The following is a 16380-nucleotide window of genomic DNA, read 5'->3' as shown; positions in this document are numbered from 1 at the left end:
ATAACTTTCCATATCAGGCAAGTGTCTACTCAACAGTGTGAGTTATGTCTGTTGTTTTGGCTGTTAGATGCCTTTTACTTGATGAATGATTCAATGTAAGGCTATGCTCAGTCCTAAAATACTTAGTCATATTCCCTGGTTTGGGGAAGCAAAGCTTGGAACAGTGCTTACATGGTCTATGAGTTCTTACTCTTCAGTATTTTTCCGGAAGTGATTTAATAGCTTCTCTCCTCTTAATGACACACGCAGAGTTGCAATAAAAGAAGCATTTTCTGACATATCACCCTTGTAGGAAGAAGTACCATGTGAAAATTCAGTCTTTAACTCCAAGCATGCCATTTAAAAACCATCATTAGATATCTTCAGAAAGAAGTGCTGAGGATCTTGCTGTCCTCGCCTGCTGTTGCTAACACCTACAGAAATGATTGCTGAGCAGTAACAGAAAACATGTATAGAACCTAGGAAAAAGGTTATAAAATGATGTGTTTTAAGAATTTCTGAGGTTATTGAGATAAGAAAAATGTCATTACCATTATTATTACCATACAAGCATATACATAATTTGCTGTGAGACAGGTCTATGTTATAAAATCATGTTAATGATGTCTTAGCTGCAAAAATCCTTATCAAAATAATGAGGCAAATATTATTTTTGTCTTTTTCTACATATGAAAAAAAAAAAGATATAATTTATATTTTTTATGAAATTTGTTGGTAGCTTACTCCTAGAAGAAAATTTGGGGAATTTTCTGGTGTTGCTTTTATGAGACCTAAAAAAGTGATATGAAAGAACCTTTGAGCATTTACCAGGATATTGCTTTATAAACGTAAAAACTTAAAAACTTAATTCTGTTGAAAGACTTCATGTCAAATTATTACAGAAGTTGCAATCAAATAGGCAAAAGGCATTGTAACGTCTCATGATAGACAGTTATATTATGCTCCGGTTCTTGCGGATGTTCCAATGAGATTTCGGTGGTAAAGCTGTAATGTCAAAGATATTTGAACTGTAGTAAGAAAAAATTCTTATACTATCTGTACTGTTTATCACTTTTAAACTTAAAACAGTTATTTGTATTTTCAACATTTAAAATAAAATTATGGATTACATTTACTGAGTTATGATTTTATCCTAAGTTATCATGCAAAATTTACACTTATGGGGCCAGATCTAGGGTTCTGGAGCTAAAGGATCTAACTGTTTTGTATTCAGTGAAAACTCAAAGTCCTTTGGGCTGGATCTTCTACTGTAGACAAAACAACTATGCTACAGTAGAATATTTTTTGAAGCATAGCACCATGCAAGTATTTTTCATGTGAAGCAAAGGTATAAATTAGGTAACACCCAAATAAATTAAATTAATGCATAATTAAGTAAGTAACAACTGTCATATATTGTTACAGTTTTTATATCTTAGAAATCTTAATGCTGAAATAGAATTATTTTAGTATATACTAAGAAGCTATAACTTCTTGACCATTTTTAAGCAAATTAGTATACTTGTTTTCTGTGATTATGTTTTCTATCTATAAAATTAGGATATGCATACATGCTTTACTCAAATTTACGTTTCTAAAAATATTTTTGAAGACTGAGCTTTGAACTGAACGCGTCTTCAGCATTTCTTATCGCTGTCTTGTATAATTACTGTGTTTTGTTGTCAGAGACAACAGCATTGACATGATCACTATTTTATATCTTTGCTTTTTATGTGTGGGTAACTACTATGAATGTACATTACAGTTTACATTCAGAATCTCAAAGTCTTATGCGAAAAAGTGGGTTGAAGTTTCAGATCATTGCTCTGACATAAAATAGGATTATTAGGCTCATTTTATAGATGGAAAACTGGGACCAGAAGACTGTCAAGATAAACCTAGGTGAGGTAAATCACCCTCTTAGCCAGTGTACACAAGATTGCATAGGTACTGTGTGTCAGAAATGGGACTGAAACTCAAACCTCATGTCTCAGGTAGAAAAACTAGAACATTGTGTTTCCTTTAGCAATACTGAAATGCACAATCTACAGATATTCTTTAAATAAATGGAATACTTTAATGAGCTACAGAATTTGTTAAAATGCTCCAGAATGGTTAACTGGATCTTTATTTCATATTTTGTGAACAGCCCAGATTCAAACAGATTAATTCAGCTTTTGCCTTATGGAAGTAATATTTCAGTACTCAGTGCTGGAGTATTTAGCATTTTTTCACTGTGCTGACTAAAATCTGTTGTAGATGATAATTATGCTGGTTTTATCATTCAAACACTCAAAAATGATTTTTAAATCTTCAAGTGGCTTGTAGTAGGCTTTTATTTCTCAAAGGGTTTAAAGTCTACTTATATTATGTCCTTTTGTCATGTTCTCTGTAGATGCTAAATCAGTAGATTCCCAGTTTTAAAAAACAACAACACTCTTTTTCATAGGAGGAAGAACTGAGAAAAAGTGGAGAAGCCAAATATGCACACTTGAGTGATGAGCTTCATGTATTAATTGAAGTGTTTGCTCCACCTGGGGAAGCATATTCTCGTATGAGTCATGCCTTGGAAGAAATAAAAAAATTCCTCGTTCCAGTAAGTGGCTTATAGCATTCTTCTGTGACTGTCTATGGCTTTGCTGCATTGAATTTGTGTCTTCTTTAAGTTCCTTCAGCTCAAGGGGAGGAAAAAAAAAAAAAAAAAAAAAAAGGGGGGGGGTCTGTTGAAGATTCATCTTAGGAAGATGCCAAACAGGCCATTAGTCGTCATAGTTGACCCCCTGCCCCCTGGTATGTGTTTTATTTTTTATTTACCTTTTTTTTTTTTTTTAAGGAAGAGTAGGTTATTTTTTCCGGTTGCAGTCATTAGTATGCAAGTACACGTTTAAGATTTTTGAATATTTAAGTCTGTAAAAGTATTTTAGTATAGGTAATGATTTATCTAAAGAAGTCAATGAATTTTGTCTGGAGAAAACAGCATGAGCAAAACATTCCTCAGATTTTACACTGATGTTTCTGCTCAGACAGCTAGTCTTAACTCAGACCACAATTTAGCAATGCTTCATCAGCTAGGAAAGTGCAGAAGCATCCTCTACAGCTGAGTACCTTTTCAGTTCTATTTAGACTCAATACATCAACTTCTAAAGTATTTACCTGTTGATTTTCCTTCAATCTCTCTGAAAATGATTTTCTCCAGTTTTCTACAGCATTCCATGATATTATTGTGCTTAAAATTTGTTGTAGAATTTAAGTAAATGTTGTTTTGTATAGTAGAGTTACAGAAGTTATTGTCTGCAGTCTATCCTGAGACTATTAAGCACTCTAAATGTATTCAGAAATTGCATTCCTTCAAAAATACATTGGGAGCTTATTTCTATTTGAAGTAAACCAATGAAGTTAATAAATGTTCATATGTTTTCATAATAACAGAAGGATTTTTATCACATCATCACATACCAAGATCAGAGGTGTTCATATTAGGCATACATCTGTTTGCATGACAGAAATTAGACGTTTTATTCAGTGAGGAGTTCTTAGCAGGAAGAGGAAAGAAGAATACTTAGAAGCACATTATTTAAATACAGCATTTTAAACATTATTTTTTTAGAGCAATTAAACATTTTTAAAGAATACAAAATAGGTAACATAAAATTTACCAAGTGAATCACAATAAAAAAACCACTTATAAAATAGTCTCTTTCAGACTTTCCCATTCCATCTCCTTATACTTCCAGTTAAAAACCACAGATATTAAAATATTATTTTAAATACTCTTACACAGGGAAATAACCATGAGACAAGAAAGCACTTTATTCATGATTTCTGACTTTGGGTTGAACATGCAATACAAAATTAGGTCATTGTCATAATGGTGGCAACATAACATGGAATGATGTTTTGGCGGCAAGTTAATGGTGAGGATCTGCCAAGGCATACCACTGAAATAAAATTTATAGCTAAGTTACAGGTTCCTGAAAAATCTGGAATAATATAGCTAAAAATGGTAGCATTGCTGATCACAAAGATTGACAGCATTTGTCTTTGGATAAACCTATTTCCAGTAGTTCACAATTTTGCCAAACTTTAAATTGTTTTTATAAAAGCTTTCTTTTTAAAGATAGCTTTGTATGTCCTCTTTGTTCTGAAAAGGAGCTACTGCATTATAGCATTACATAGTCATGATGGTCTCCATTCCTATGCCACCTTGATTTTAACATCTGTTGAAGATTGTCATCTATTGCAGAGCCTGAGAAAAATCTGTTCTGGGTGAATAAGGGATAGAGAGTAGTGTGAGCTCTAAAATTTGTGGTGTATTACAGTTTACAATACTCAGAATCTGCCTAAGCATATATTTTGTCTGACATTATTTATTGATAAATGTTATATGTATTTTCCATCACAAGCATAACAGCTGCACTGGAAGAAATACAAAAACAAGTTCTTTGTTATAAGATTTTGAACTCAGCAGTGGCAATAATCACTCTAAACAAGTAACAATCATACTTTATGACTTGTTTGTTAGTTTTATCCCCTCTGCTTCATTTCAGATTTACAACAATTTACAAAGCAATTATTAACTGGCTGGTTACAACATGTGTCAAGGGGTTTACACTCAAAAAGCTTGCATGAGATAATTTCCTTTTTGTTCCCTATTTACAGCATCTCTTGAATTTGTTTTATGATGTTTTGTTGTTTATAAGACCTAATTTATTGCAGCAGTGAATATCAGAATTTCATTACAGGGATGAAAGCAGTAGAACCTAACAGTTTTATTTATACCAAATCAAGGATGTAATAAACTATTCAAATGAGTTTTCACATTGCTTATGAATTTTGTTAAATTTAAGTGAAATATTATCATCAGAAATTACATTGATTGTGTCAGTTAGATGTAAGGACATTTTCATACTTACTTCTTAATGAGACTTGATTTTCAAACAAATGCCTAGAAAACATAACAAAAAATGAAAAGAAAAAAAAAGGGGGGGGAGAATAGTAATGAAGAAAGAAAAAAAATTAACAGTTTATTAACTGAAGCAAAATTATAAGGAACTAGTACTTTCAATTTAAATTGGATTATTTAATTTTCCATCTTGCCCAAGAACGGCACTGAAATTTTTACTTGTCAAGGTTTCACCTCAAAGTTGGAGGCAGAAAACAATTACCACAGTTTATACTGGCTCTTCCAAATGTGAATACATTTCAAAGTCACAAGTGGCTCAGCCTCAGGTGGTGTTTTGGGATCCCTCCAACTGGCATTTAAATGAATGATTGAACCCAGGATGTCTGTAGCCTTCAGTAGTTCAGTGACTGACAAGCTGTTAAAACCAAGCTGCTACATTTACTGTCTGCTGCTTCTGTTTTGCAAATGGCGTGAGGTCTGCATGGGAGCCACACTCAAGACTTTTCTACCTGGTGAATAAGATTTATTTTGCAACTGACTTTGCAGGATTTTTTTTTTTTTAAAGAAGAACTTTGGCTTTTGGAAGTGTGGGGAAATCTTATTCACAATTATTAGCTAGAGATAATGCTCTGTTATATTTTGATGTTTAGTCTTAATATGAAATGTTGATTATAATAGAAATATGATAGGTCAAAAGAGTAAATGAAATTGGAGTTTTGAAATACAACTGCCTGATATAATTTATTTTTTTTTTTGGCAACCTAGTAAAAATGAAGACCAAAATGTGCTCCATAAAGTCTAGGTTTTAGTATCATATTTGTACTAATTTTAACATAATGTAAGTTAGCCAACATTAACTATGTGGAAAGTATAAACAGTAGAGACCAAAGGCTTTGTTGTTGTTGTTGTTTGTTTTTTTTCCATAAAATTTAAGTTTCTCACACAGTTGCATGGCTCCAGGAGCTATGGCTTAAAAAGCAGAACCGTAAGCCTTTAAATGTTGACAACTTGATCATTTTGAGCTTCTTCGTCTTCACAGAGAAAGAAATATTCCCATAGTCCTCTACCTGTGAACAGCCTTAACCAGATAGCTTTGGGGCCTAGAAGGGATGAGGGTGCAGGAGAAGTAGAAAGGATGGCTCTGGGACAGCTGGGATTAGGAGCTGGGTTTAGGGCTTTCAGAGACAGTGGGAACTTGAGAGCTGAGGTCCAGGATTCAGGTATAAAATGCTGGGATTACCAGACGTCTCTGGTCATCCTTTCTGGACACCCAATTAGCTCCCCTGTCATTGACAGTAGAGAGGACTGCTCTAGGTGGCCTTGCTTGAGCTGATTTTACCTTGATTTTTCCTCAAATACTAGATCTTTTGGTATTCTTACGAGTATTATGACTTTTGTCATTATGCTCCATGCACAACCCGTTTTAGCTGGTCTGACTTGTGCAAGGGGGTTGGAACAGATGACCTCCAGAGGTCCTTTCCAACCTCAACCATTCTGTGAGTCTATGAATTTACCCCACAGATAAATGCATTTTGCAGATTTACCTCTATGGCCTGAACAGATCTCGTAAAATCGTTTGGTGTCTGACAGTCATCTACCTGTGACCCCAGACTGGATGGCATCTAGGTCTGGGTGAAGAACCTAAGGCTGATGTTTTGTCTCCGTACTTCAGAATGGGATCCAGGGTCAGTGAAATAAAAGGGGAAATGTTTAAAATGTCCAATTAAGGAGATGGAACTGCTTAGAAGCTTTTCTTGCTCTGCTGATTTTGAAAGGTTCATATCTAGTAAATGCTATTTTAAAATTTCTTCACCATTAATGAGAAATGAAATGCTACATAATTCTCATCGGATATTACTACGTCATTCTACTTTTACACCCAAATATGGAACAAATGTATTTTCTGAACAAGTTAACATTTGTGTATAGTAAAGGACTATATACCATCTTTAGGGTTTTTGTGCTTCCAAATGTGCTTTTTTTTTTTTTCCTGATAATCACTTTTATCCCTGTAAGCAGTGCATTTTTGTTTGACACAGTTAGCATCCCTTGAGACTAGGAGGGAGGCAGATACTGATCATTCATTTTATGTGTGAGTACTCTGTAATAGCGAGCTATTATGTAGAGGGTAGGGTGCAGCTAGTGTGCCATGACCACTTTAAAAACATTGTTTACAACTCTGTGGTCAGCTGATCAGGAATTGAACCAATTACCACTTTAAGAGCTGCTGTTCAATTTATTTGTCTTCATGCATTTTCCTAGTCTATTATATCAGCTTTAAATTGACACACCCTGGCAACACTCAAGGGCTAGGAATAAATCTATGGTCATTTAATGCATTTCAGTTGATGTATGATCTCCTGTGATCATCTGGCTGTGCACTTGGGTATTTTTTTAGTATGTTGATCAGATCAGACTCATCAGAAGATTTAGGGAGAGCTGCAGTCTGCTCCCAGGGTGCTGGGAGCCCATCAGCTCTTCAGTCTTCCCAACTAAATATGGAAAGTTATTGTTTTACTGAAAGGTTCTTTTTCCTCAATAAATTACTAATTTCCTACTAAAGTTATTTATAATAAAACTTGGTGTGAAAAAAAAAAAAAGAGAGATTTGAAGGCAATTGAAAACAGACTTTGATACCAGTTTCTTTCAGTGGAAAGAATTAAATAATCTATTTAAATCTAATTAAAGTAGTTTAATTCCCTGAAGGCCTTTCTCTAGCTAATGTCTCAAAAGAAGTTGTTTAACTTCCAACATACATTTCCTCTGTGTATACACAGGAACTCATATACACTACAGACCAAAGTTGCTAATGATCTGTTATGCTGTGCTGTGCTGGCTATATTGCCATATATACAGCACACAGTAACAATGCGATGTTTTGACTGTTTCCTAACAAGTATACTGAAGTATATGACATTTATTTTGTTCATTTTCATTAGTCATCTAAGTTCCTTCTGTGCTACAGTACAATATGAAATCTCTATTTACATACAAAACCACAGAGTGTGAAATAGTAATCTTACTTTTCTTTCTAAATAAGCTATATTATCACTTTTTATTTTCAGTCTTCTTGTCCTATTTCAAAGATATCTCAACAGGCTAAATATTTCCATAACCATGGCAGTGAGCAGCAGCACAGCTCCATTCCTAAGAATAGATATCATTTATATTCTTCAAAGTAAATAATTTATACTTACACATTCTGCAAATGTACTTGCATATTAAGTACAGTAATTATTTTAAAACTGCGATAAGGAAATTATTTGAGCAGCTGTCTCAGCTTTGCTATGAGTTCTGTTTTCCCACAGTGCAACATCTCTGGTAAATTTATATACAAGTTTTTTTTTAATTGAGGAAAATTTTTTTGAGATTCTGTTGAGGCCTAAAATGTCATATAGCACTTTACCTATTCACATCTTTTTTTACTAAAAATTGCCTATATACAATCAGATCACTATAAATATGTTTAAACACAAGTGTACTCAAGAGAGGTGTAATAACTTGGGGGCAATAGCTGTTGACTTTCTACAAATGATGGAGTTTTTCTGAACATGATACTGGCTGTCTGGCAGCACGCTGGGCAGCACTGAAGCTGCATAATTTAGATAACCCATTTTAATTTTGACAAAAATAAACTTAAAGCTATCCCTCAAAGTGAAGGTTTGAGGGGAGAGATGTACACTAAATTTACACAGATGGCCTTTTTAAATTGAAAATTAAGCTCCAGTGTCTTTCAACTGACTTTTTATGTGCTTGCTGATGCACAATATAGGCTGCTGCTATTACTTCTCTTGTGAAGCTATAAAATGGAGAGCAAAACAAAAAGCATGCAATTCCTCACATGTCTGAAAGAACAAATGTAATGTGCTCTCTGCATAAATGTTTTTAAACACGTGTGGTGATGAGTCAGTTGCCTGTTGGCCTACCAGACCTACAGACACCTTCTAACTAGGTTTAGTTCCACAGCTGCTTCAGGTGGTCCAGAATTCACCACTTCAGGTCTGCTTCAAGGGTTGATACTCCTAAATGGATTAAGGTCTTTTTAGATATGCCAGAGACGTATTTAGTCTATGAAAGCAATCCCTTGGTGGTCTTGCTCTGTCACACAGTGGAATCAATATAAAAGCACATTCTTACTGCTGGAGCCAGCCCATTGCTTTGCCTTTCAGATTAACTGGAAAAGTTTACCTGACTGGGTATTTTACACCAATCATTGATCTGAGTGTATTACTGAGACATGGCTGTAGTTTAAAGACATATCTATGACTCACTTGGTGAGTGTGTACTCAGAAGCAGTTTCATGGGCTTGTCTTACTGCTAACTGTTGTTAGGGTGCAGGTTTTTCACCAGGGACAGATCAGTAGCAATGGTTTGGATGTAGGTGATAAAATTCATGCAGAGAGATTTGAATCCTATAGCACTGCTCTCAGTTTCTCAGCAGCAGAAATAGCTAGGTTTGTAACAATCAGCAAGAACTTGGCTATGGTATTACACATTAAACTGTACAAACCTCTTCACGTTGGAGGGACCCGCAGACCCTCCAATGCATCTGTCATTTCATTTTAGAACTGGTACAAAGGTACAAATTTTGCCAATCTCATCAATGGCAATAAAGATTGAATATTGGACTCTGTGAAATGGCTGCATTTTCATGGCCTTAAAATAAAATCGCATCTACTTTATATAAAAGTAGATATGAAAAATGTATGTAAATACTTGTTTTCTTCATACAAGAATTACTTTGTAATGACGACAAAAATGACATGCAACACACAATGGCATCTTGCATCATGTATACTTGTGGTTGTTTTTTTTAGCCATCAATAAGAGGAAAGAAAAGAAAAATATTGGAGTTATAGACATGAGACTGGAAGCAAGGAGATAGGAGGTGTTTATTTTGGCTTCTTGAAGAAATTGGGAGGGTTGTTTATTTTGTTCTGTTTTGCTTGTGTACTTTTTAAAGTGGGAGGTGGAGGGGGAAGGTTTTGGTGACATTTTTAAAATTGTATCTTTTTTTTTTTATATATAGCAAAGGTCAGTATAGCCAATTCTGATGATGCCTAGTTATGGTTGCTCAGGAAAACATAAAAGAGAAAGCACAAATACAGAGTAATCTTTCCTCTATTGTGTTCTTTCAGCTTCCAACAGTCAAAAATTGAATCTTTTCAAGGCTACATCTACACCATCCTGCCTTTATACCCTGTGGTAGATTTGTTTTCTACTCTCTGAGCTTGTCAATTGTTGCTGTTTTTTGTTTGTTTGTTTGTTTTTGGAACCTTAGTTAAGCTTTTGGCAATGAGTTTGACTGTTTAAGTACACACTGTGTGTAAAAAGAGGAAGTGGCCTTTTTATTTTTGTTTTTGTTTTAAACCAGCTGCTTAAGGCTTCATGAGCGCCCTCATCTTAATGCATAGTTAAAACCAATGGATAGTTTCACACCATTCATCACACTTACCTTCTTCTGGATTTGTTTCTTTTCTGTGCCCCTCATCTTTTCATGTACAGAAGCTATGAGGTACCTCTGATTATCCCACTGACATACTATCCTTTGCACTTCTTTCAGCATTTTCTTTCGTTTACCTCTTATTTTCTTTTAATGATAAAATGGCTAGGACAGCATATGATAGACTCATCTCAGTAGAAGCAGCAGCATACTTCTGAAATGGATCTTGTGATATTTTCTGTTTTAGTGTCAGGATTTATTCTATTACTGTCTAGCATTCTTCCTGCTGGTACTAATCTGATGTTTTCAGAATGCCATTTGTTTAAAAAAATAAAATAATCCCTGGCATCTATCTTAAATGATAATAACTAATTTAGCACTATTTACTTTCAGTATTATAATGTCTATCAATACTTTAGTTTAATTATTGTCATGTTCATTATTTTGCATTTATCAATACTCATTTTTTTCTGACATTTTTATTTCTAATCTTTCAGTATAATGAGATCTTTCATCAATTTTTTGCAATAACCTTTAGATTTTATTGTGCTGAATAACTTTCAATAAAACGCTGTCATTTCAGTATTCATTTTTTTAGATAATTTATAGATACCATGAGCAAAACAGATCTTTTTTTTTTTTTTTTTTTTTTGAATCACCACAATACACTCCCTCGGGGGAAAAGCAAAGAAACCCACTATTCCTAATATTCTTTCTCTTATAATCAATTACAGAACTATTAAGCAATAAGGTGATCTCTGTTGCCTTCTGACAACTTTTGCTGTGACTGATGAGAGTTTGGATATCCATCTGTGGAAGTCCATAAACAAAAAGGTGTTTCATTTGCTCTGTGCCATATTATACACCTATTCAGAAATTGTCTGTGTGAAGGATAAAGATGCATTCATCCATAGATGTATTCCTGATGTTCTGAAAGGTTTAAAGTGTCATAAAGGCAAGGAATAATATGACCAAATGTCACTAGGATAAGAGATTTTAAAAAGAAAAATTAAGTTAAAATATAAATTCTTTAAATATGATAGGTTGACTAGGAAAAGTCTGCTAGAGAAAAACAATAGCTTTAGTTAATTGTGGTTTTGGTTCAGCCTCAATGATGAAGCAAAGACAACAACTTATAAACAATTTGTGTATAGAAATTAGAGAAAGTTGCAGAAGACAGATTAATAGCAATTAAAGTTGGCAAAATTAAAATTTCACATTTAATTGAATTCATAGTAATAGCACAAATATGTGACCAGCAATGCAATGATAGTATGAATGAGTTTGAGAAACATTAGTGTCCTGGTTTCAGTTAGGACAGAGTTAATTTTCTTCCTAGTAGCTGGCAGGGTGCTATGTTTTGGATTAGAATGAGAAGAGCGCTGATAACATGCTGATGTTTTAATTGTTGTAGAGCAGTGCTTACACCAAGCCAAGGACTTTTCAGCCTCTCTCTGTCCTGCTAGCGAGCAGGCTAGGGATGCAGCAGGAGCTGGGAGGGGACAGACCCAGGACAGCTGACCCAAACTGGCCAAAGGGGTATTCCATACCATCTGACGTCATGCTGAACAATATATAGGGGTGGCTAGCTGGGGTGGAGGGGGGGCCGGCTGCTCGGGGATAGGCTGGGCATCGGTCAACGGGTGGTGAGCAATTGCATTGTGCATCACTTATTTCGTACACATTATTACTATTAATACTATTATTATTATTATTATTATTGTTATTCTTTTCCCTGTCTTAATAAACTGTCTTTATCTCAACTCGCAGACTTCACTTTTCCCGTTTCTCTCCCCCGTCCCGGAGAGGGAGGGGGGAGGGTGAGCGAACGGCTGTGTGGTGTTGGGCTGCCAGCCGGGCTAAACCACAACAATTAGAAATAAAAGCAACCCTGAAAAAGATATAAACTTCAGTCCCTAGAGATGGTAACTTTATGGTTAATGATACAGAAGAGGCAGAATGTTTCCATAAATACCAGTTGTGTAGCTGGAAAACTGTAGGATGATATACTTGCATCTTACAGGAATGATGCAATACTTTGCAGCACAGTAATGCTGATTTTGAGAAAACCTGTTCAGAAAAAAATTGGGATACTAGAGAAAAAGTCATGGTATGCTAGTCTTAGTTTAAGGTGAAGTGGAGCTAATGAAGGCTGATTTTTAATGACTTCATGTCTCGTATTTAGATTTTGTGGGGTGATAATGTGTTCTCTGACTGAAACTTCGATGTGTTTCAAATATTCACAGCATCTGCAAATTGTGGATTTTTTTGGTTGAGGCTTGACCTTATGTTGACGTTTGTCCTTCAGTAACGGCATTGACAGTATCTTCCTCACCCTTCTGGATGACCACTTTCATGGGCAGGACTCACTTCTTTAGGACTACTGGACATATGATAGATATAGTTGGAATTAACCAATGAGTCAAAAGTTAATTGGTTTGGAAATACAAGGAGTCAATTAAAAATGTGGCCAGTGAAAAGAAAAACTTTCACTAGCAGAATGACCCAGGTAATTGCATGGTGACCAGCCTGACAGAAGTCATTCATAGAATGATTGGGAAAGATTGAAACTAATGAAAAATTGAGAAAGGTATTTAACCTCTAGTTTTATGTTTTGATGGCTTTATAAAAATAAATATGTCAACAAATCTGATTTCATGTTCAATGAGAAATTTTGCTGATAAAATTGTGTTAGATACTTAATTTAGTGACACCTGACATTCCCACAAGAATATATCACTTGCACAATGTTAGTGACATGGGTAAAAATCTTTCCTAATAAGAAAGTTCCTGTAAATAGGTGTCTGTAGCAGTTTTCTTACAGAGCTGGTATATGAAACACCTTTGTTTGTCAGTCCTGGTTTTTATACCAGGTTTTGAAGATGGAGATTTGCTTCTGGTATTAGATCATTTCATTTCAACATATTCCTCTCTCAACAAAGCAGGTTCCTCTGAGTGAGACCTACAGAGGGGTACAGGTGTCTCAATACTCAGACCTTATACTAAGTAGGTGAAGAGACTTCCAGGGTGAGGGTGGTGCCCCACAGTGCATGTCCAGCCATCAGCCTGCTTATGTTAAGAAGTAAAACATACTGAGAAAAAGGATGTATATTATATGCTGCCTCCCAGATAGGTTTAGCCACTTAGTAAATAACTCCTTAAACTTTCTTAAACTACATACCTCCAGCCAAAGTAAGGTAGGAAAGGATTTTAACAGGAGATGAATCACTCTCTGAAGTTGCCTATAGAGTGACTGCAAAAGGGAAACCACTGGTGACTTAGATTTAAACAAAATGAAAGTCTCATAGGTAACTAAGCCCTTTTAGGGAAAGTTTCTGTGAAACATAATCTTTCTGAAGAGTCATACCAAGCGTGTTGATCACCTCTAAAGTGTGGTGACTGGTTTTGTTCAGAGATAGCTAGAGGAGTAAGGTAGTCTGGTACCAGGTGCTATAAATGGGAGTCAATTGGGACTGATGGGGCAGAATATCCCATGTGAATGGAGAGGGGAGATCATTCAGAAGGGAAGGGTAAGGATGGTTGCAGAAGTTGTGAAAGCCATCTTTAAGAAAAATATCTCGTATTTCATATATAAGTGACTTTGGTACAGTTACTCTACCTGCTTACTTGCTGTTTTATCTGTTTGAAAACTCTTTGATGTATGCAGTTTATGACCTAGGGAGTTACAGCACTATTGAAAATCTGAGATTCTAGGGCCAGAATTGAGGAAGGGAGACATTTTTGGAAGCTGGGAGTGTGGCTACATTTCTGCTTATATTGGATACTTACCATAGAGTGACTGCAAACAGTGAAAAGGCTTTATTTTTGGAATTATCCTTCAGACTGTTTTTTCCACTCTTACATACTTTGTTAAAATGCAAAAGAAGAATTTTGAACAGTAGTTGACCCGGGGCTGTTAATTAGGCTGTTAGATTAGCATTGAATGTATGGACATGCACTGTCCAGGAATAGTCAGTGAGACAACCGGCAGGGAAATGTGGACAGAGGGTAATTTTGTCCAGTTAGGAAGGGTTTTAAAAGGTCATAGAAAGCTTTGCAAGGAAAAAAAAAACATTCTTAGAGTGACAATTAATAGTTGGTCATTGTTTACTGACTTGCTTTACATGATTGTTACTTTAGAGGAAGTGAATAAATAGTGCTTTGTTCTAAAGACAATATTTCTGAGTTGATTTAACCTAGTCATGAAGCCCTAATATGTAGGATTTCCTTAGGTGTCATTCACACATGGGCCACCGAGTTGAAACGGATGGGGAAAAGTGATCAAGGGGTGCAAAATAACAGTAGATATAGCAGGTTCAGGAAACAAGAACTATTATCTCAGAATGACTAAGAAAATCCCCTCAATATTAAAAAAAAAAAAAAAAAAAGAGCAATTACATATGTAAAGTAGTGCTAATTAACATGATAGTCAGGCATAATCTCTGCCCAGTCATTATCCTTAAAATGATCAGTTGAAAATCAGTGCAAGGAACCAATGCTAAAATGAACAAAGATTTTGCTCTGATTTTAATTGAGATTTCTGTCTATAAACACATAAGAAAGACAGATTGTGCCTTGGGTATTGGCTAGTGTACACTTTTCTGAGTATCTTTCTTTGAAAAGCACTTATGTCAGCCTATAAAACAAATTGCATCTAGGGTAGGAGCTTGGATGCAAAACTCCAAGTGGATACAGTTAAAAACAGAGGTGATGTAAAGCTCTGAAATTATTTTGTGTAATGGGAATCCTGAAATCTGCTTGACTATGGCATTTTCAATGTGGTACACTGATTCATATCATAAAACAGTATGAGTCCCAGATATGCTATTGCATACCTGCATGAAAATGTAGTTTTGCCCTGTCCATCTGTCTCTCAGTGTGAATATGTTGCAGTGTGTTTAAGAGATCTCCACTTTAATTTGATTAATTAGTCATCACTCAGAGCTCAACTTTTTGCATGGTCAGAAATCATGTTTTTGGTTGGAATGCAAAAGCCTATTTTGGTTCAATGTGCAATCATATATTGCAATATCACTTAATGTCTCATGTTTGACATGTCAAAGTAAACAGTTATCTGAATCAAATTCTTACAATTTAAAATGTCAAACAAAATATGAATGGATTTCATTTTCTTCCAAACTCCAGGCTGCTTTTATGTAAATTAGTGTGTCCAGGGGCCATAGCAGAATAGAACATTATAGAGTATAATAGCCCAGTTAGAGGGGCCCTCCAAAGATCATAGAATCATTAAGGCTGGAAAAGACCTCCAAGATCATCTGGTCCAACCATCACCCTACCACCAGTATCACCCACTAAGCCATGTCCCTGAGCACCGCATCCAACCTTTCCTTAAACACCCTCAGGGACGGTGACTCCACCATCTCCCTGTGGAACCCATTCCAATGTCTGACTACTCTTTCTGAGAAGAAATGTCTCCTAATTTCTAACCTGAACCTCCCCTGGCTCAGCTTGAGGACATTCCCTCTAGTCCTGTCACTGGTTATCTGCAAGAAGAGGCTGACCCCCAGCTCCCCACACCTTCCTTTCAGGTAGTTGCAGAGAGCAATAAGGTCTCTCCTGAGCCTCCTCTTCTCCAGACTAAATAACCTCAGTTCCCTCAGCCGCTCCTCATAGGACTTGTGTTCCAGACTCCTCACCAGCTTTGTAGCCCTTCTCTGGTCATGTTCCAGGGTCTTGATGTCCTTCTTGTAGTGAGGGGCCCAAAACCGAACACAGTACTTGAGGGGCGGCCTCAGCAGAGCAGGATACAAGGGGATGATCACCTCCCTGGTCCTGCAGGCTACACTATTCCTGATACAAGCAATCATCTAGTCCAACTGCCTGACCACTTCAGGGCTAACCTGATGTATATTATTGCATATTCATGAGGGGATTATCCAAATGCCTCTTGAGCACTGACTGGCATGGGGCATCAACCACCTCTCTGGGAAGCCTGTTCCAGTGTTTATCCACCCTCATGATACAGAAATTCTTCCTGATATCCGGTTTGAACTTCCCTGATGCAGCTTTGTGCCATTCCCTCACATCCTGCCAT

The 16380-nt window shown here is 35.9% G+C and overlaps 1 protein-coding gene across 5 annotated transcripts in view; it reads left to right on the top strand.

Annotated features, from left to right (window-relative positions):
• The window catches only part of KHDRBS2 (KH RNA binding domain containing, signal transduction associated 2), a 359602-nt gene that overhangs the window by 172614 nt on the left and 170608 nt on the right, over positions 1-16380 (top strand). For all 5 annotated transcript variants that reach the window (XR_005818562.1, XR_005818563.1, XM_040553046.1 and 2 more), the window contains exon 4: positions 2429-2575. Coding sequence is in view for 3 of the 5 variants with exons in the window: in XM_040553046.1 (XP_040408980.1) it covers positions 2429-2575 (147 nt within the window). In the remaining 2 variants the exon portion in view is untranslated. The remainder of the gene's footprint in view (positions 1-2428; positions 2576-16380) is intronic.

The sequence above is a fragment of the Cygnus olor genome, chromosome 3 (assembly GCF_009769625.2).
Source record: "Cygnus olor isolate bCygOlo1 chromosome 3, bCygOlo1.pri.v2, whole genome shotgun sequence".
Lineage (NCBI taxonomy): Eukaryota > Metazoa > Chordata > Aves > Anseriformes > Anatidae > Cygnus > Cygnus olor.
The sequence above is the reverse complement of the archived record's forward strand: the minus strand, read 5'-3'. Positions and strand labels throughout refer to the sequence as shown.